General features: G+C 39.4%; 1 protein-coding gene across 10 annotated transcripts in view; it reads left to right on the plus strand.

The window, feature by feature from the left end:
• The window catches only part of GSAP (gamma-secretase activating protein), a 146754-nt gene that overhangs the window by 51067 nt on the left and 73699 nt on the right, over window positions 1-21988 (plus strand). For 4 of the 10 annotated variants that reach the window (XM_055392527.2, XM_031012924.3, XM_063708683.1 and 1 more), the window contains 7 exons: window positions 3402-3479; window positions 5160-5237; window positions 10445-10537; window positions 10672-10889; window positions 12402-12525; window positions 13063-13145; window positions 16683-16736. In XM_055392527.2, coding sequence (XP_055248502.1) covers window positions 3402-3479; window positions 5160-5237; window positions 10445-10537; window positions 10672-10889; window positions 12402-12525; window positions 13063-13145; window positions 16683-16736 — 728 coding nt within the window. The remainder of the gene's footprint in view (window positions 1-3401; window positions 3480-5159; window positions 5238-10444; window positions 10538-10671; window positions 10890-12401; window positions 12526-13062; window positions 13146-16682; window positions 16737-21988) is intronic. The other 6 variants (XM_055392528.2, XM_031012925.3, XM_063708684.1 and 3 more) reach the window with 3 other exon arrangements.

The following is a 21988-nucleotide window of genomic DNA, read 5'->3' on the forward strand; positions in this document are numbered from 1 at the left end:
AAACAGATACTTTACAAAAGAAGACATGTGGCCAGCAAGCATATGAAAAACTCAGTATCACTGAGGATTAGAGAAATGCAGATAGAGGTTACAATAAGATACCATCTCATACCAGTCAGAATGGCTATTATTACAAAGTAAAAAAAAAAAACAAAAAAACCCCCAGTTGCTGGTAAGGTTGCAGAGAAAAGGGAAGACTTACACACTGTTGATGAGAGTGTAAATTAGTTCTACCATTGTGGAAAGCAGTATGGTGATTACTCAAAGGCTAACAGCAGAACTACCATTGGACCCAGCAATCTGATTATTGGGTATATACTTAGAGGAATAAAAATCATTCTACCATAAAGATATACGTATGCAAATGTCAATTGCAGCGTGATTCATGATAGCAAAGACATGGAATCAACCTAAATGCCCATCAGTGACAGATTGGATAAAGAAAATGTGGTACATACATACCATGGAATACTGTGCAGCTATAAAAAAGAATGAGATCATGTCTTTTGTGGGAAGATGGATGGAGATAGAGGCTATTATCCTTAGCAAACTAACGCAGGAACAGTAAAACGAAATACCTAATGTTCTCACTTATAGGTAGGAGCTAAATGATGAGAACTCATGAACACAAGGGAACAACAGACACTGGGGTCTTCTTGAGGGTGGAGGGTGGCAGGAGGGAGCGGAGCAGAAAAAGTAACTATTGAGTACCAGGCTTAATAGCTGGGTGATGAAATTATCTGTAAAAATAAACCCCTGTGATATGAGTTTACCTATATAACCTTCACATGTACCCCTGAACTGAAAATAGAAGTTAAAAAAAATTCCTGTTGTCCCAGCTCTTTGGGAGGCCAAAGTAGGAAGATCACATGAGCCCAGGAGTTCAAGACCACCCTGGGTAACATAGACTCCATCTCTTAAAAAAAAATAATTAGCCAGGCGCACATGTAGTCCTAGCTATTTGGAAGGCTGAAGTGGGAGGATTGCTTGAGCCTGGGAGGTTAAGGCTACAGTGAGCCATGTTTGCGCCACTGCACTCCAGCCTGGGCAACAGAGTGAGACTTTGTCTCAAATAAATAGTGCTTCAGTCATATTATCCACATTTTGAGTGTTCAATGACTACATGTGGCTAGTTGCCACCATATTGGACTATACAGGTATATAACATTTCCATTGTCAAAGACAGTTCTGTTGGATAGCTTCACAGAGCCTGTGTACATACCATTTCAACTTGCTGTGTCTTTTTTTCCCTTTGGGATTGGGTGGGGCAACTAAGCATGACCTAACAATTTGGAAGTATTTGCTTATAAGTTCTGGATATGGTTCTTAGAATATGTAATTAGGTACATTTATTCTACATCTCACTTATTTTATTTTATTATTATTATACTTTAAGTTTTAGGGTACATGTGCACAACGTGCAGGTTAGTTACATATGTATACATGTGCCATGCTGGTGTGCTGCACCCATTAACTCGTCATTTAGCATTAGGTATATCTCCTAATGCTATCCCTCCCCCCCTCCCCCCACCCCACAACAGTCCCCAGAGTGTGATGTTCCCCTTCCTGTGTCCATGTGTTCTCATTGTTCAGTTCCCACCTATGAGTGAGAATATGCGGTGTTTGGTTTTTTGTTCTTGTGATAGTTTACTGAGAATGTACATCTTACTTTTTTTCAAAATGAGAAAAAAAACTTTCATTCTCTAAAGGATGGAGTGCAGATAGTTTGCTAGAATGGAGGTTATGATCTATGTTGCCATCATGTTGATTTCCCAGGATAGAATCCTAAAAGAATTACTGGGTGAACAGGTATGAATATATTTAACCCTCTGTGAAAGAATTTTTCTGAGATATTGTGTTAGTTGACTCATTCACTACTATTTGAGAATTGTGTAAGAAGCACATGCTCCCTTGACAGTATTTCATTATCATTTAAAAAACTACTTCTAAAGGAAAATTATGGTGCCTTGTTTTAATTTTCATTTATTACTAGAGAATCTAAAGTCTGTCTTTTTTTAAAGCAATTTCATGTTCCTTATGATTATAGTATATAAAAGAATGGATAAACAAGTAGTTTTTTGCTGATAATGTTTACTGTATGAAAGCAGTCCAAGTGGTATATGAGACTTTTGTAACTCTTATAATTATTATTTTGTTTATACTTTAGTGATAGATTACTTTTATTCTCAGTCGTGAGTCAGCTGTAATTGTAAAGAAAAGTTGTTATTGTGTGCTCAGTAACCATAACAGTCATTTTACATCTAATAGAATTGTTACCATGTTATCTGATGAAGTTATTCTTTTTTGCTATTTTGTGTTTAAGATAATTGCAATAAAATGTACTGCTGACAATACTTTGCAGTGTTAAATGTCATTAAAAAGTCATAATTGATAAATATTATAACAGAATACTTATAAATGTCCTTGAATAGCCCTCTTAGGGGAAATTGACTTTTTTTTCTACCATGATTCTTTGATAAAGAAACTAATGAAGGAAAGTAGAGGAAACATTGAAATCCACTGAAGCAGAGTAGCGATTGAATTCACACAGCTAGTTAACGTTAGCTCTGAGGCTAGAACTCAGGTTTCCTGACTCCTTGTCAAGTTACTTTCTACCTGTCAATCTCCTATTTCAGTTAATCACATAAATGATAGACATACCTGTTTAAGCATACTGTCCTCAATTGTATGTAGGTCACTGATGGACATTAGTCCATACAGCAGCAGCTGCTAGAGATAATGTACCAGTTTCACGCATTGAGAGAGGTGGGGAAAGTTGAGGGTGTTCTGGAGTGATGGGGTAAGTGAAGGGGGTCAAGACTCACCTGGAAAGGCCACTCTATGCCAAGAGCTCTCCTTTGGCCTTGGGCTGATGCCTTCAGTGACTCAGTTATGGAGGGATATGGACTCACATGCCACATTTGTTTTCACTGACCCATAAGATAGATCACACTTTGCCTTTCAATCAAGATAAACTAGAGACTGGTAACTTTCTGTGAAATGAACACATTTTTGATAAACTGGTGTTCATAGCTGTTAGTAATAATTGGAAGGTGACAAGCTAGATAAGGAAGGACAATGCATGCTTACTAGGAGAATCTCATGAAGCTTTGGAAACTGTATAGAACCCCATTATTTCATATGCAGGAGTATATCTGTGTTCATTTTCCTATCCTTCAATAGCCTGCCACAATATGTTGCTATATAGTGTGCACTAAAAAATTACTGCTTTGAAATTTCTTAGCAACTTGTTAATAGACCACTTCTAGGACTTGGGAATAATCTATGAGGTAAGATGAGACAGGACATCTAAAGGAATAGAAGTAAGTTTAAGTGGTTTAGGAAACTTTATTTATGACATAGATTCTGTTAAACTCTACTAAATATCCTTTTTCTTCTAGGAAGTTTGTGTGTATGTTACAGCCCGAAGTGTGCCTCTTGGGAACAAATCACATATTCAGTGTTTTACATTCATAAAGGTACTTTTCATGTCTTCTTTGTTACTTTTACATAATAACTTTTTCCAAATAGTAGCAAATTAGATAGCTCTTAACAGTATTATTAGTAATTTTTTGGAGACAGGGTCTCCCTTTGTCACTCAGGCTGGAATGTGGTGGCATGAATACAGCTCACTGAAGCCTCAACCTTATGGTCTCAAGTGATCCTCCCTCCTCAGCCCACCAAGTAGCTGGGACTACAGGCGTGTGCCATCATGCCTAGCTAATTTTTGTATTTTTTGTGGAGATGGGGTTTCACCATGTTGCCCAGGGTGGTCTTGAACTTCTGAGCTCAAGTGATCCACCCGCCTCAGCTTCCCAAAGTGTGGGGATTATAGGCATGAGCCACCATGCCCGGCTGAGAGTATTATTACCATGGAATCAATTTTTATCAGTTCATTCTATATCTGTATACTTATAGGATATATATTTCCTGAAGAAAGTTGTCAATGGTGAGTATCAAGTTAGCTAGTTATTTTTATATATCATATATTTTTATCCTGGCCTATATATTTTTCTAGGCTTGTGGACCAATCCTAAGGAAGGTATTTATCCAAAGTGTGTTTATTTGCTTTTTAGTTATCGCTATTTGGAAAGTATCTATAGATTTAACTTACAGAGTTAAATAGGGTTTCAGTTAAAAGTGTCCATGATCTCAGACCTCAACAGGTTTTAGATCTAAGATACATTTATTCCATTTCACACATCTATGGCTCAAGATATTGATAAATAGTCTAGGGAGAAGCAGTCAAATGCCTAACTAATTTCTCCTGGTTCTGTAGTCAATCACAGTGTGCCCTGTAGTAGTTTTAGTTTGAACCATGCTAAGGAGTTATTGTTTTGATTGTTTAATTCCTTAAAATGAGTATTTGTGCAGTATATACTATGGGTGTATTTAAATTTTTTTAAAGATGAAAATTTTTCCAATATTTAAAAAAAATTATGCCAAGCCACACCAGAGCTGCTTATTCTATAGATGGACCTGATATTACCTCCTCAGATTAGAGATTAAGGTAAAAAAGTTTAAGAACTTAATGGAGAAGCTAAAGTAACTTCAGAACTAGACATATGTACTATTCATTCTTAAGTTGTATAAGTTTGAGATTTTTGTGGAAAATTTTCACACATTTTTCTAATGGTTAATCTATTGATCAAAGGCAGTAAATAAAACTTTTCTGAAGATTAAGAGTTAGAAAGTAGAGAGGAAAGGCCAGTATACTGAGGTTATTAGCTCAACTAATTCCCTTCCTACCTAAAAGTGGGATTTGTAAGTGATTTGGGGAAGTCTCAGAGGGTCTTAAAGACTGCACGTGTGTGGCGGTGAGCCTTGAGGAATGTGGGCCAATGAGCCATGTGGTCATCTCTATCTCTTGGATCTTTAAGTAAATTCCTTCAGACCCTCTCCTCCCTGAACAATCCACCTGTCATGGTCTAAGATTGTAATAAGCCCAGAACAACTACTGGAGTGTGACTGCACTCAAATTATCTGCCTTCAATGCTGGTTTTTGGAGAATGAGGGGAACCATGGAATCCAGAAGTCTGAAGATGCCCGCTTACCAGTTTCATGGTCACTGAAAATATAGTGTGTTACATAGTCACTGCCTTGGGTGGAGTTCCAGTTCTTTGTTTAACATTCTCTGGCTTCATGTTCTCTCTTTGCAGGACACAGCAAGACCTTCACCACTTCTCTTGAGAATGTTGGCTCACACGTGACAAAGGGCATTACTTTTCTCAACCTTGGTAAGTGATGGAGAGATCACACCCCCTGCTCTGAACACTTGTTCCTAGGCATGGTATACCTCAGCCTTCTATACTATCTCATTTCTCATGCCTCTTTGAGACTCGGATTGTGATGACAATCAATGACCCACTTGAAATCTGATGAGAGAAGATTTTCTCTGGAACACACCGTTCCTTCTCAACTCCTTAGCCTTTGGCTTGAAAAGGACTGGGGGTTGTATCTTCCCTTTTTAGAGAACCTAGGCTGTGAGCTTTCTTACGTTTTTTGGTAGCAGCCTAAAAAGCTATTTGTTAACATAAAAATGGTAACTTGTATGAGATATTCCCAAGTAGCCCATGAGAAATAATACATCATGTTATCCCTTGATTGTAGAGAGGACGGGGCCTCTGGGAAATTGTCTATTTCCTGTTGCTAATCTTGAAAAGCTTCCAAGTCCCATTAATGATTTATGGATCAGCTTGAGTTGTTTTCATTCAGTACATATGGCGAAGGGAACCTGAGTATAATGAGGAAAATAAAGAAAGGGTTTGTTGTACCTCCCCGCTGAAAGCTGCTTTTCCACGCCAGTTAGGATGTGGGGCACAAAGTTTAGCACATGACTAAGTAATGATTTACTTGCTTACATATGGAACATGGCATATGGAACATTTCCTTTAAAAAAGGAGTTTCAGGTTTAGAGCATGTAATTCTTTGATATCTTTTTCCATCCCCATTCCACAGTCCATCCACTGTCATGACGCATGTTTGGGAGAGTGCAATGTGAGGAAACTGAGCAAAGTTATTTTTATTTTGAATGATACCATTGATGAGGTTGGATACTTAAGCTGAGTGGGCCAGTATGGGCAAATTTTAACATGATCTCTGAATTTGTGGGAAATTGCCTTAGGGAAGCCTGGTTCTACTGCTTCCTGTGATAAGAGAGAGAAATATTATAGAAGGTTTCCTGGGTCTGGGACTTGATTCTTATCAGCAATGCTTTATCAGCATCCCATCTCAAGAGTGATGTGGGAAACTTTTCACTAAGAAAACAGCACTTTGTGAGGGCAAAGGTATCCTTCCTTTTTTTACCCCTGGGAATGACTTGCAAAGGGCAGGCAAGATTTAATCTGTGGTCTTCAGCGTGTGGAGAGGCCAGAAATATAAGCTTTGTAAAAATAGGCTATCTTAAACATGTTGTCTTTCCTTCTTAAGCATATTGTATAGGCACAAAATCATAGCCCAGTTTAAAACTGCTGTACAGGTAATTTTTATGACAACAGTATTGTTTTGAGTAATATATTTTTTGCTATTACGTGCAATTTCCCTGGACTGTCAACCCTATTAAAATGGGCTTATATTGATTAAAATATTAAAGAATAATATTTTGAAAATTTTCATGAACCCCAGACACTTCTATGTAAGAAAGATGTGTTTATAAATAATGAGCTACTATTTAATGAATAGTATATGTTAAGTATTTTACTTGTTATCTTGCTCCCTACAGCAATTCTGATTGGTGATATTATCCCCATTTTACAGATAATGAAACTGAGGCTCAGAAAGAGTGAGCTCTGTGCTTAGGCTTACTTCAGTGTGTTTTATCAGGGACACTAGATTATTAATAGTTTCTTTTTTTTTTTTTTTTTTTGAGATGGAATCTTGTTCTGTCTCCCAGGCTGGAGTGCAGTGGTGCAATTTCAGCTCACTGCAACTTCCACCTCCCGGGTTCAAGGTTCCCACTGCAACCTCCACCTCTGCCTCAGCCTCCCAAGTAGCTGGGATTACAGGCGCGCGCCACCATGCCTGGCTAATTATTTTGTAGTTTTAGTAGAGACGATGTTTCACCATCTTGGCCAGGCTGGTCTTGAACTCCTGACCTCGTGATCCACCTGCCTCGGCCTTCCAAAGTGCTGGGATTACAGGTGTGAGCCACTGTGCCTAGCCTATTAATAGTTTCTTTAAACATTTTGTAATTTTTGTTTTCTTAGCATTTTATTTCAACTAAAACTTTATCAAGTGTTTTGTTTAGAGGTGTTGTTCTAGTATTTTTCTGTAATGCAATCCAGAATAAACTGAGAGAAAATGAAGTGAAATGATCCCATCAGTCACCCAAACGGTATGCAACATAACTGCCCAAACTAGAAAAGATAATTAGTGTTGTCAGTGTTACAATCCTAGAGTACTTAATTTAAAAATATTTATTCATAGAATTTGATTTTTATCTTATAGCATTTTTGATATATTTTTAAAAATATAAAACTTCAGTCTAAATGTTTTCAAACATTAAAGTTTTAGCTAAATATAAGTGACTAAAATATTTTCTTGAAATTATAAGAAGTATCCATTTTACATGTGGCATATGAATGTAGGTATAGCCTCTGCTTATGTGTAGTACCTTTTCTTCTCCATATAAGATCTTTATTAGAAAAGTCAGCAAATAAAATATAACAAATTTATACAGAGTTCTTTCATCAAATCTTCCTAGCAAACTTTTTTGTTTGTTTGTTTGAGACAGGATCTTGCTCTGTTGCCCAGGCTGGAGTGCAGTGGTATGATCTTGGCTCACTGCAACCTCTGCCTCTGGGCTCAAACTGTCCTCCCACCTCAGCCTCCTGAGTAGCTGGGATTACAGGTGCATGCCGCCATGCCCAGCAAATTTTTTGTATTTTTCATAGAGGTGGGGTTTTGTCATGCTGCCCAGGCTGGTCTCGAACTCCTGACCTCAAGTAATCCACCTGCCTCAGCCTCCCAAAGTGCTGGGATTGCAGGCGTGAGCCACCGTGCCCAGCCAATAAAAATAATACCCTACCTTATTTTGTTTTTAACTGACAAATAGTAATTGTATATGTTTATGGAGTACAATGTGGTGTTTTGATACCTATATACATTGTGGAATGATCAAATCAGGCTAGTTAGCATATCCTGTATTAGTTTATTGTTGCTGTAACAAATTATGGCAAACTTAGAACTTCAAACACCACAAATATTCTCTTAAAGTTCTGTAAAGTTGGAAGTTCGAAATGAGTCTTGAAGGGGCTAAACCAAAGTGTGGGCAGGACTAGTGCCTTCTGGAGGCTCCAGGGAAGAATTTGTTCCTTGCGTCCTCCCTCCAGCCTCTAGAGCAAGCTTGTCCAACCCTTGGCCCATGGGCTGCACACAGCCCAGGATGGCTTGAATGTGGCCCAAGACAAATCTGTAAACCTTCTTAAAACATTATTTTTTTGAGGTTTTAATTTTTTTAGCTATCAGCTGTTATTAGTGTATTTTATGTGTGGCCCAAGGCAATTCTTCTTCTTCCCAGTGTGGCCCAGGGAACCCAAAAGATTGGACACCCCTGACTAGAGGCTAGTATTTCTTGGCTTGTGGCCACTTCATTCCAACTACTTTCCTCATCGTATGGTCGTCTTCTCTTCTCTAGTCAAATCTCCCTCTCATAAGGACTTTTGTGCCTACCTGTGTCTACCTGGATATTCCAGGATAGTCTCCCCATCTCAAGATCCTAGTCACATCTGCAAGGTCTCTTTTACCCTATTCACAGGCTCTGGGGATTAGCATGTGCATATCTTCAGGAGCCATCATTCAGCCTACCACAGATACTACTGCCCCTTTTGGTGAGACAAAAATTCCCTGCTCATTGAGGGACTGAACATCCATCCCTAGAGCCCACTCACCAAATGCCAAATAGGAATCTCCCTCTCACTACCTCAATGATGTAACAACCCAAATCACTGTCATATATTTTCAAATGCCACCACCCCACGGACATAGTGCCATCCTAATTAACTAGTTAAGTGGTACAGCTGGGAGGTAACTAGGTCATTTGATGCCGATACCCTTTCCATTATGTCCCACAGTATTGTTGTTTGTGTTTTTCTAGTAAAGTGTTGCTATAATAAGATGATTGCAACCATTTGTGCTAAGCACTGTAGCATCATTTAATCCACATTGACTGAAAGGACACTTGTAAGTCAACTGGTTTGAGTTCTATATCCTCTTTCCTTTCCACAGAACGCCTTCTATGCAAATGATTAGCATGTGTTCCTTCACTTCTTAGGAAAAGGAGTCTAGCTGGCTCACTTATAATCTAAATGTTTCATCTATATAAAATTACTACTGTGTGAATTTCTGTTTTCTAAGATCCTAGAAAAAGTATTGGCAAGGGCTACTTCCACCCTTCCATTCTCCAGAAACCTATTTTTTATACCTTGTCTCCATCTGAGTACAAATGTTCTTGATACAAAAATATCTAGTGCAGGGACTGAAGGTGTGAATTCTAGTCAGCTTGATATGCAAGGAAATAAATTAGTACTTCACAAAGTGTCATTGTGTCTGCAGAGACTGTTCTGATGGATATCGATTTAAAGGTTCTCTAAACAAAATGCTCCTGCTACTGATGATGATAATGATGATCAGTGGACAAACATGGGCAACAAAATTTTAGAGCTTCCCGAAACTGGCAGAAATTATGAAGAAAATTCCCAATATAGGCTATTTCCAGCCTATCAGATTAAGGAATAATTCGTGTTGCTTGATATTTTTTATTCTAATTTGCTCTGAGATCATTTAGATTCACATAAAGCCACAAATCACTTAGAAACAAAACTGCAGGTATAAATTAAGATAACCATAGCTAAATATCTGAAGAAAATTAGCCAAAGATGGAAATAAATGAGGTTTACCTAGTAAGAGAAATGTGGCTGGGTGTGGTGGCTCATGCTTGTAATCCCAGCATTTGGGGAGGCTGAGGCAGGAGGATTGCTCAAGCCCAGGAGTTCAAGACCAGCCTGGGCAACATGCCTGTAATCCCAGCACTTTGGGAGGCCGAGGCAGGAGGATTGCTTGAGCCCAGGAGTTCAAGACCAGCCTGGGCAACATGGTGAGACTCCATCTCTATAAAAATAGAAAATATTAGTGGGGTGTTGTGGGCACAGTCCTGTAGTCCCAGCTACTTGGGAGGCTGAGGTGGGGAGGATCACTTGAGCCCAGGAGTTTGAGGCTGCAGTGGGCCGACATCACACCACCGCTACTCCAGCCTGGATGACAGAGTCAGACCCTGTCTCAAAAAAACAAAACAAAACAAAAAAAAACGGGCTGTCATTAGATAGCTTATTACATTGGTAAAACTTTTGCCTTTTGAGATATTCAGAGACAAGCAGGGATAATGTGACATTCTGTACCTGTGCAACTCTTACCACATGTAGATGACGTAAATCTTTCTCTTATATAGACTATTATGTGGCTGTTTACTTACCTGGTCATTTCTTCCACCTACTTAATGTTCAACATCCAGACCTGATCTGCCACAATCTCTTTCTGACAGGTACGGCTATAGTTTTTCTCTTGTAGAGGTGGCCCATTTGAGTTTGTTTTGACTTTAATATCTGTTTGGGTGAAAGGAGTTTCTTTTATTTGCTGATCTACTGTTTTGTTTTTGTTTTTTTTTTTTTTTGCCAGGAAATAATGAAATGATTGATATGCTACCTCATTGCCCTTTACAGTCATTGTCAGGGTCCCTGGTATTGGATTGTTGTTCTGGAAAGCTCTATAGAGCACTGCTCAGCCAGTCGTCTTTATTACAGCTTCTGCAGAACACTTGCTTAGACTGTGAGAAGATGGCTGCGTTGCACTGTGCGCTCTACTGCGGTCAAGGTGCGCAGCTCCTGGAAGGCCAGGTGAGAAGATAGCTCATGTTTTAAAATGGGCAGATAGACGACACTGAACATATTTATTTTGTGGTTGAAAATGGTCAGGAGTTATTTTTATTTAGTAACAATTAATTGAGGTGTATGGCCTTGCTGCTGACATCGTCATCTTTTGCGTTGCTTTTTTACGGATCCTTACCAGGTCTCACACTCAGGGTGTTTCTGTTCTTTTGGGTACCCCCTTTTCCATATTGGGAATAAAAGTTTAGCTATGTCAGTAATATTTCAATGAAGAGCTCAGTAAATAATGCGTTTCTTAAATATCTACTTTTTCTCCTGGTCTGTATTTGATCTATAATTATCAAAAGGACTAAAATCTGGTGGCAGATATTTATTACATTTGTAATAAAAATAGCTTACATTTGTATTTCACATTAGAGTTTATTAAGTACTTCCACATGCATTCTGTGTTATTTTACAGCTATCCTGTGAAGTCAGAAAAATCTCTTTATCAGATGTGGTTAAGATCAAAGAGTGGCTGGTTAACTACAAAAAAAAAAAAAAGACATTAGACGTTTTATTTTAACCTGAAACATAACAATGTACATTATTCACCCATGTTTTGACTCAAGCCTTTCTTTGCGCATCTGCTAATTGAAGTTCAACATCATTTTTCATACATAAAAGCACTAGTAATGAGTTACCTCTAACTTCCTGTTACTTTTTAAAAATTTTTATTTCTAAGGATATAGTAACTTAAAGACCCTTACAAAGCAAGCTGTGTATACCAGGCATTTTTTACCCAATCTTTTTTAGTTGTTTCCCCTCAACCTAATTTTCTAGTGTTTTAGAGACATGCCTTTGACTCTTTACAAAGCATTCAACTTTTACTGACCCAATGACACTCTCTGCATCCACATTTTACTTGTCGATAGTAATATCGTATTACCTAATTTTGAAAATAAGTACAATAACATAAATCGGTTTTGAATTAAACAGCTTACTGGTAGCAGAAGTGCAAGTGTGCACCATGGTTAGGCGTGCCTTATAATATCTGTCAGTGCTGAGATGGCAAACATTCCTCTAGCAGGTGAGGATGATTATGGAAATGAGCGAGTTGATGGTATAGCAGGGATTATCCCTCCCTCAGGAGGCAGTACAGTGATGCTCACAAAGGTTAACTGGTGTGTCCGTATTCACACCCAGGACCCAGCTGGAATTCACACCCAGCTCTGCTGCCCCCAAGCCTAGTGGTTTTGTTTTGCTTTTTTTCCTGTATCCCACAGCTCTTCCACTGGTGCTTTGCTATAACATGACCTATTCTTGCACAAACGTTAGGTTGAAGAACGTTTATTTGGTTTCCAGCCAAGGAGATTTATTAAAAAGATGTATAAAAAGGATCTCACTTATAAAATACTGTTTTACCTACCCAGAATTGCATTATGTATCTTGAAGATAGTGTAGAAGTGAGTATATTCTTAGGCAATTCTAAAATAGGTATAGAATGCAAAAGATTCATGTATATTTGTACTTCTTTGGTAGTGGAGGCAGAGAGCAGATTTAAATACCAACAGAGTTCTGTCTGACTTTTTAAAGATTATTCAATGGATTTCTGAGAATGTCTCTGCCTGCCATTCATTTGACCTCATTCAGGAATTTATAATTGGTAAGTGTTGCTGATGTTGCAGCTTAAGTTGAATACTTGACCTTTTTGCTTGAGGGAAAGCAGTAAATTGATAGTGAATGCCTCAACCTGTCCAAATGCTGCTTTGGAGCACATTAAAAAAAAAAAACTCTATCGGAGTCAGCAGCTAATTAAATTTCATTCTCTTGTGGTTTTCTAAGAAGCTATGGCTGTACAGAGATTGATGAGATACAAGATAGGATCTTGATTCTATAACCTTATTAGTGATTTTTTTTTCCAGTAAGATGTAACTTTCTTAGCCCAGTTTTGTGTTGGCTGGTTTCGTATGAAATGATATAATGTCATTTGGGTAGATATGGTACTAAGTTATTGTTCTCATTGTAAAAAGCAGAACCTGAACATTTTAGTCAGTAGATAAAATCATAATGGTTACCGTTTTGAGGATGAGGGATAAGACAATGAAAACTTTGTTGGTTTGCTTGTTTTGGTTGAATTACAATGCTGTCATCATCTTATTAAACCACATCTTTTTTCCCCGTTTTAAAAAAATCTACTCAGCTTCTTCATACTGGAGTGTATATTCAGAGACAAGTAACATGGACAAACTATTGCCACATTCCTCAGTGCTCACTTGGAATACAGTAAGTTAACACTGTGTATGCTGTATGCAAATAAAATCAATTCACAGTTGTGGGTCAGTTGTTGGACACCTCTCTTATAGCCATCAAGGTCGTGATTTCACTACTGTTGTGACTGATAAAGAACTCAGTTGAATTTTTTTTGGCAGAAAAGTAATAGCAAATCCCTGCTATTGGCCAAAAGAATTTGTATAAAAACAGTAAAACCAAAGGAGCAGGTACACAGGGTATTTATTATTCTTCCTATTACCAGGCAGAACTAAACCTCTATCATGGTATTTTTATTTTCTAAGTGACTAGAGTGGATTAAAATATGTACTGGGTTTTTATAAGTGAGGAATGGGTGGATTGCTGCTATCATACTTGGTAGATAAGGACCTTCATGACCCCTTTTTCCAGCCCCATTAAAAAGTCTGTAATAACTCTAGAGCTTCAGGATCAGTAAAAGTCAGCAATCTTAGGCACATTCACCCCAATTGACTTTCTCCCTGTTGGTTCTGACTCCCTCCTTTTAAATTAGGATGTGCTGAGCTAAAACACTGCTCATTTTCTCTTGAATATGGTACAGTAGACAGAGCTTTGCTGGCCCAGCAAGTGAAAACCGTACATAGGCTGTGCCTGAAAAAGTTCTGCCTCATGTTTCTTATTTAGATATTAGAACTACATGCTTGCTTTTGAGGCAGAAGTTTATCAAAAAGGTATTTAGAAAAATAAATTGAGTTTAAATAACACAGTCATAGGAAAATATGTATTAGAGTAAATGGTGACACTTTATGTTTAGACCCTGTCTAAATATAGTCCTTAAAAAAGATGTATCAAGTGTGTTTGATTAATTTCTAAATTTTTGGTATGCACAGTGGCAGTGCTTTCCTAAAGGCCTTTTCTTTGTCTTTTACTGTCGTGGTTATTAGATTTTTATGCCCCACCTTAGAATTTAAGGGAAAGAAAGGCCTGAACTTGTTCCCTCTCTAGGCGCCCACGTTTTTCTTTCGGAACACATGTGAATAGACATGCAGACCCTGTGGTCATATGGCAGGAAGTCTGTAGGTTACACCACCCCAGAGTCAGGAAATGCACATCTCCGCTCCCTCCCTTACCAACCCCCTGCTGTTATGTCCTGTGTTCAAAGTGTCCAGGAGGCAGCTGGGACCACTGGTTCCCAGGGTTGTGTTAAAAGACTGAGCCATATGTTAATTGGATGTGGTGTGAGAATATCACCCTGAGGGTAACACTTCCCTTTTGCACTTCTCAAGATTGTGCAGGGTGGAGCAGCTATTGTGGACACGCACAGGGTGACATCAGGAAGTCCAAGAAGAGCGATATAAAGAAACCTGTGGTTATAACCTCCCTGTACTGAACTAATCTTGGGGTTTGCCATGTTGCTTTAAACTTCTTGTGGTTGGACTAGGTTACCTTAAAGGTCTCTTCTAATCTTGAAAATCTGTCAGTCTATGCTTATCCTTAGCTGTGATGCAAATCATTTATTTTTCTCTTATCTGCAAATGTTCTTAATGCTACAACCTTAATAAAAAGTTTCCACAGGAGAAAACATGGATTTCACATTTTTGTAGGAGACAACTGACTTGGATTTTTTAAGATAATAGAAAATGTGATGCCCTTACACATAGATAATCCTGAATTATGTTTTGCAAACAACTATACCTCTTTTAAAATGCTGTTTATAACCAAAACTGTAATGAAATTTTATTTTTTTTTTGAGGTATCGTCTGTAGTGATAAATGAAGCACACAATAGATTCTTATCACGGCTTTCAACTGTCACATTGAAGAACTTAGTTGTTTGCATGTTCTGAAAATTTATTTCTCTGTCCCCATGATACCCTTTTTTACAGGAATATTCTATATCAGTAAAATCTCGGTCATTTAAATTATAGACAAATATCAATTTTTATTTCTACATTATATCTCCTAAAATATTTTCTTATACACTTATCTACTTTTTTTTAAGGAAATGAAAACTGATTTGACCAGATGAGAGGCTAATTACATAATTAACATACGGATACACTTTTCAAAATAATACTGAATAAAAGACAATCTTGAAAGTTTATCCTTTTATTAAATTTCTGTTTTAACACTCACTAGTTAGCAGAATGCTATCATTTGCCCTTCTTGAAATGAATTGTTCACCTTTCAGATTTGCCATGATGATAGCACTGCAGAAACTCTTTTTTTTCTTTGGAGATGGAGTCTTGCTCTGTCGTCCAGTCTGGAGTGAAATGGTGCAGTCTCAGCTCACTGCAACCTCCATCTCCCAGGTTCAAGTGATTCTTCTGCCTCAGTCTCCTGAATAGCTGGAAATACAGGCACCCGCCACCATGGCTGGCTAATTTTTTTTTTTTTTTTTTTTTAAGTAGAGCGGGGTTTCACCATGTTGGCCAGGTCGGTCTCAAACTCTTGATCTAAAGTGATCTGCCAGCCTTGGCCTCCCAAAGTTCTGGGATTACAGGCGCGAGCCACTGAGCCTGGCTGCTGCAGAAACTTTTTTTTTTTTTTTAATTATTATACTTTAAGTTTTAGGGTACATGTGCACAATGTGGAGGTTAGTTACATATGTATACATGTGCCATGCTGGTGTGCTGCACCCATTAACTCGTCATTTAGCATTAGGTATATCTCCTAATGCTATCCCTCCCCCCTCCCCCCATCCCACAACAGTCCCCAGAGTGTGATGTTCCCCTTCCTGTGTCCATGTGTTCTCATTGTTCAGTTCCCATTTATGAGTGAGAACGTGTGGTGTTTGGTTTTTTGTCCTTGCGATAGTTTACTGAGAATGATGATTTCCAATTTCATCCATGTCCCTACAAAGGACATGAACTCATCATTTTTTATGGCTGCATAGTATTCCATGGTGTTGTATATGTGCCACATTTTCTTAATCCAGTCTGTCATTGTTGGACATTTGGGTTGGTTCCAAGTCTTTGCTATTGTGAATAGTGCCACAATAAACATACTTGTGCATGTGTCTTTATAGAAGCATGATTTATAGTCCTTTGGGTATGGGGGGCTCCTACCTCTGAAATTACAGAGGACAATGAGGTACAGAAAAATTACCCAGTCAAGTCATGCAAGAATCCTGTTAGTCTTGGTTCCTTCTAGTGAGGTAGGGGCCAACTATAATACATTTAAGTGAAAGAAGAGAGAGGAAGGAATATTGATAATGAAACATTTCCCCTTTATCGTTACATTTGGTGCAAACATAATTTGCCTCATTTGTTCTTTAATAGCAATGTATAAAAATACCCTATTTGCTCTCTATTTCTTTGTAGTTGTATTTTCCTTTACTTTAGAGACCCTGTCACCTATTATAATTGTGACTTTAAAGAATATGTCCCTTCCTGAGGCAAGAGATAGGCTATATTCACTGTTACTTATGCCCTCCAAAGTTTATTTAAAATAGAGGTTAGAAGCTGAAAGCTGCCCTCAGCTTCTGTCTGTGCAGAAACCACTCCCTGAAAGCTTGAGCTAGTGGTAGTTCATACACTGAGCAGCTGTGTGTGTGTGTTTTTCCCCACTATAGGAAATTCCTGGAATAACTCTTGTGACAGAAGACATTGCATTGCCTCTTATGAAGGTAGGTCCCTTACAGCGAAAAACAAAAGTACAGATACATGACTAAAGCTCTGCTGCCTGAGTATTATGGTGGTTCCAAAAGGGATTGCAAATTGGCAGGGGAGGGGAGGGTAAGGCAGTAGGGTGGGTTTTCTGGAGAATCCTTCCTACATGGGTGAGTGATCACTGAGTATGATATTATGGCAATTCTCAGGAATGCTCTTTGAAGAAGGAAGTTTCCTGAAGATAGGAGAGAATTACAGTGCTCAACTTAAACCTTCCAGGACCAGCACTTGCCACTGTACCTCAGAACAGGCTGTACTGGGGGAGGTCTTGTAGATGATCTTTAAGAGAGGCTGGTAGCTGCTTTTACTTTATTTGCACTATTACTCCCTCAAAATGAGCTTGTGCCCGTGCACATGCACACACACACACACACACACACAGAATTTCCAGTCTTAAAACCATTAAGTAATGTGGGCTAGGATTATCTAATTTCCTTCTGGTTGTAAAAACAGCTTTTTTGTTTCTTAAGAGTGATCTGTATTGGCCCACTATGTGGTCTCCATCAACCTCTGAACATTAAGCTGTAGCTGTTAGTGTCTTTCTGCAACCTGGTGGCTTCACAATAGTTTTGGAGTACCATAGGAGAATGGGGTGGAGTGAGTAGAAAAGGATATGTATGTAGTTAAAACTAGGGGGAGTATTTTAGCACAGTTTCCTTGAAGCTCCTTTGTTGTTTTTGGCATTTAGCATTGCCTCCTGTTAATCATAGCTTGAGGTAGACTGGGAAATCCCAACTTCTGGCAGCAGGGAGCTCAGGGTGCTGACGCCTTTTATTTCCATTTGATTCTTTTGTATCTGTGAAGGGCAGGCTGGGCCTGGACAGCTGGGGGAAGGCTGTGGCATTTTAGGTCACAGTGATTCACTGGGGGCAAGAGAGGGTAGATCGGGGGCCAGGTTAGTGGTTCTAGGTTTTGGTCCTAAGAAGAATCCCTTAAAAATAGACTGATGATCTGTGTTTCCAGGCAAAAGTATGGGACTGCTGTGAAGTCCTACTAACATATGAAGATGAAGAGAAAAGAAAGGTTTTATTAATAGTTTAAAAGGTGTTTTAAAAGATTCCACCCATTCATTTATTGTTTATTGTTTCTGCCTTTTCCACTAGTCTTACCAAATCCATAATGTGTTTTTATTTATTTTATTTTTAGAGATGGGGGTCTCTCTTTGTTGCCCAGGCTGGAGTGCAGTGGCATGATCATAGCTCACTATAATCTCTAATTCCTGGGCTCAAGCAGTCCTCCTGTCTCAGCCTCCTGAGTGGTTGGTACTACAGTCATGAGCCACCACACCCATCCAGTTTCTTATTTTTTCTTATTATTTTTTTTTTTTGTAGAGATGGGGTCTTGCTATGTTGCCAGGATGATCTTAGTCTACTGGCCTCAAGTCATCCTCCTGCCTTAGCCTCTTAGAGTGCTAGGATTATAGGTGTAAACCACCATGCTGGACTGTAATTTTTTAATGGACAACAAACCAGTGAAGAAAAATTTTGAAAGAAATATCATCCATAATTCTACAGTTCCTAATGTACCAACTGTCTCTTCTCCCCCATTTCCTCTTGGCCTTTGTTATAGGTATGCATATTTTACCCAGTAGTAATTGTGATCTACATATATTAGATAAATTTTAGAAATTATGTTATTGTAAACATTTTTTCACGTTGCTATGTAAACTTATAATTTCTAATGACTCCATAGGATTCCACTGGATGGCAGTGTCTTTTTCTTTTTATTATTTTAAATTAGTAAGTGTGTGAGGAAAATCTCTGTCCAAACTGTGTTTTCCCTCTCTCTCACACTGCAACAATAATCATCAACACAGAAAAACACTTCTGTTACCAAATGTGTGGGAATTCTTCATGTACCAAGCAGCAGACACCAGCTGGGTGTCCTTTAATTCAGTTCTGACACTGTCTACCCAGAGACAGTGTCAGATCCCACAGGTTGGGGGACATAGTCCCCAAGACTACCCTCCACACCCCCAGATAATAGGTGCAAGTCCAGACCTCTGGAACTTCTGACCAACTGTCTTCAAGTTGGGGTTCCCACGGTACCTCTTTAGGTTTGATTAATTTGCTGGGGTGGCTCACAGAACTCAGGGAAACATGTTTACTGGCCTATTATAAAGGATATTGCAAAGGAAACAGATGAAAAGACGCATAGAGTGAGGTATGGGGGAAGGGACGTGGACCTTCCATGCCCTCTTTCGATTCACCACCCTCCAGGAACCTCCACCTGTTCAGCTATGGGGAAACTTCCCCAACCCAGTCTTCTGGGATTTTTATGGAAGCATTCCTTCCCTCCAGGGTATGAGGCGGGACCCTCTTAGGGGAGGGTCTTAAGATCTGCAATCAGAAAGGCAGGGGGGTGGGGTGGGGGGTGGTGTTGGGGAGTGGTGGAGGGGAGAGTCCTGCCTTAGGGCAGGTGAAAGGAAGGCAGGAGAGAGAGAGTTTCCTGAGACTAGTCCTGGTCCCGAAGCCTAAAACACCGGATATTATAACATCAGGCTGTAACAAAGGCTATGGGCATTGTGAACCAGGAGTGGGTGGATGAAAATTAATACATACAAAACACCACAATAAGTATGTCATACTTTTTTTTTTCTTTTTTTGAGGTAGGGTCTCACTCTGTTGCCCAGGCTGGAGTGCAGTGACACAGTCACAGCTCACTGCAACCTTGAACTCCTGGGCTCAAGCAGTCCTCTTGCTTCAGCCTCCTGAGTAGCTAGGACTACACGTACATGTCATCATGTCTGGTTAATTAAAACTTTTTTTTTTTTTTTTTGGTAGAGACAGGGTCTTACTATGTTGCCCAAGCTAGTTTCAAACTCCTAAGCTAAAGCCATCCTCCTAACTCGGCCTCCCAAAGTGTTGGTATTACAGGTATGAGCCACCGTGCTCTGCTGGGTTGCAGTGCCTTAACTCAATTGTTCTTCTGTTTTTTGGACATTTAGTTTGTCCCTAGCCCCCATTAAAAAAATTTCTTTTTGCTGTTAGAAATAATGTTGCAGTGAATTTTTTTCTTTTTCTTTCTTTTTTTTTTTTTTTTTTTTTTTTTTGAGATGGAGTCTCATTCTTGTTGCCCAGGCTGGAGTGCTTTGGTGTGATCTCGGCTCGCTGCAGCCTCTGCCTCCTGGGTTCAAGCGATTCTCCTGCCTCAGCCTCCTGAGTAGCTGGGATTACAGGCGTGCACCACTATGCCCGGATAATTTTTGTATTTTTAGTAGAGGCGGGGTTTCACCATGTTGGTCAGGCTGGTCTCGAACTCCTGACCTCAGGTGATCTGCCCACCTCGGCCTCCCAAAGTGAACATTTTTATACATACAGTTTTTCTTTTGATCTATTCCCCTAAGGTTAAGAGCCCAGAAGTAACATTGGGTGAAAGGCTATGACGATTTTTATAGCATTTGATTCTTATTTTGTGATAAATTGATATTCAATGAAAGGGATGTCACGTGCGTCCACGTGAAGAGACCACCAAACAGGCTTTGTGTGAGCAATAGAGCTTTTTAATCACCTGGGTGCAGGTGGGCTGAGTCGGAAAACAGCGAAGGGAGATGGGGTGGGGCCATTTTATAGGATTTGGGTGGGTAGTCAAAAATTAACAGTTAAAGGGGGTTTTCTCTTATGGGCAGGGGCGGGGGTCACAAGTTGCTCAGTGGGGGAGCTTCTGAGCCAGGAGAAGGAAGTTCACAAGGTTAATCGCTCAGTTAACATGGGGCAGAAACAAGTCGCAATGGTGGAATGTCATCAGTTAAGGCAGAAACCGGCCATTTTCACTTCTTTTGTGATTCTTCACTTCCTTCAGGCCATCTGGATGTATACGTGCAGGTCACAGGGGATATGATGGCTTAGCTTGGGCTCAGAGGCCTGATAGTCCTGTTTTCTTATATTAATAAGAAAAATAACATAAAATAGTATTGAAGTGTTGGGGCAGCAAAAATTTTTTGGGGGTGATATGGAGCAATAATGGGCAATGTTTCTCAGGGCTGCTTCGAGCAGGGTTAGGGGCAGCATAGGAACCTAGAGTGGTATAGATTAAGCTGAAGGAAGATTTTGTGGTAAGGGGTGATATTGTGGGGTTGTTAGAAGGAGCATTTGTCATATAGAATGATTGTTGATGGCCTGGATATGGTTTTGGATGAATTGAGAAACTAAATACAAGGTTCGAATAAGAGAATGAGAAAAACAGATATTAAAGGACTAAGAATTGGGAGGACATCCAATTAGAGAGTGCCCAAGGTGGTTCAGCATAATTACTTGCTTGGTTGGCAAGTTTAGGCTCTATCCTTTAGATTTTTATGTTGTCATATACCAGGCCAGATTGATTTAGGTAAAAACAACACTTTTCATTTAAAAATATACAGAGTCCTTTCTTTTTTTGTTGTTGTTGTTGCAGTGAGTAAGTTGAGGCCTCCGCGATTTTGGAGGAAAGAGAAATGCAAAGCCAGCAATTGTTTGTTAAAGAAGGATTAGGAACAGCTAGGTGAGAGTGAGATTGGCAGTGTGGTGGAGATGGCTGGGGAGAGGTAGAGGGTGGCATAAGAATGGGAACAAGAATAAGAATGAGTATAAAAGTAAAGAATAGGACTTCGTCAGGGTGAAAGTATTGGAGTGTACCCTGTCAGCAAAGATCATCTATCCACTCTAAAAGGGAGTTAAGGGTGGCAGTTTGGGGATAGCACCAGGAGATACTAGCTGTGATGGCTTGGAGCAACAGCGTAAACCAGCAGTGTAAACAAGAGCAGGACATTTATGAGTAGTTGAGAACAGTGAATAGGAGTATGACTAGACAGAAGATAGTACGGATGACAAGTTTTTGGGGTGCAGTCCAGGTTGGGCTGGTGTCTGGAATGAGCCTGGAGCCTAATAAAAAGGAGCGTCCATACAGAAGATCAAATGGGCTGTACCCTGTAGCATCCCAAGGACAGGCTGAATTCTGAGAAGGGCAAGTGGTAAAAGTATTGTCCAGTCCTTTTTAAGTTGGAGGCTGAACTTGGCAAGGTGTGTTTTTATAAGACCATTAGTCCATTTTACCTTTCCTGAAGATTGAGGATGGTAAGGGGTCTGAAGGTTCCACTGAATACCAAGAGCCTGAGAAACTGCTTGGGTTATTTGACTAGTAAAGGCCTGTGTGTTATTGGACTGTATAGAGGTGGGAAGGCCAAACTGAGGAATTATATCTGACAGAAGGGAAGAAATGACCACGGTGGCCT

The sequence above is a fragment of the Gorilla gorilla genome, chromosome 6, assembly GCF_029281585.2.
Source record: "Gorilla gorilla gorilla isolate KB3781 chromosome 6, NHGRI_mGorGor1-v2.1_pri, whole genome shotgun sequence".
Classification (NCBI taxonomy): Eukaryota; Metazoa; Chordata; class Mammalia; order Primates; family Hominidae; genus Gorilla; species Gorilla gorilla.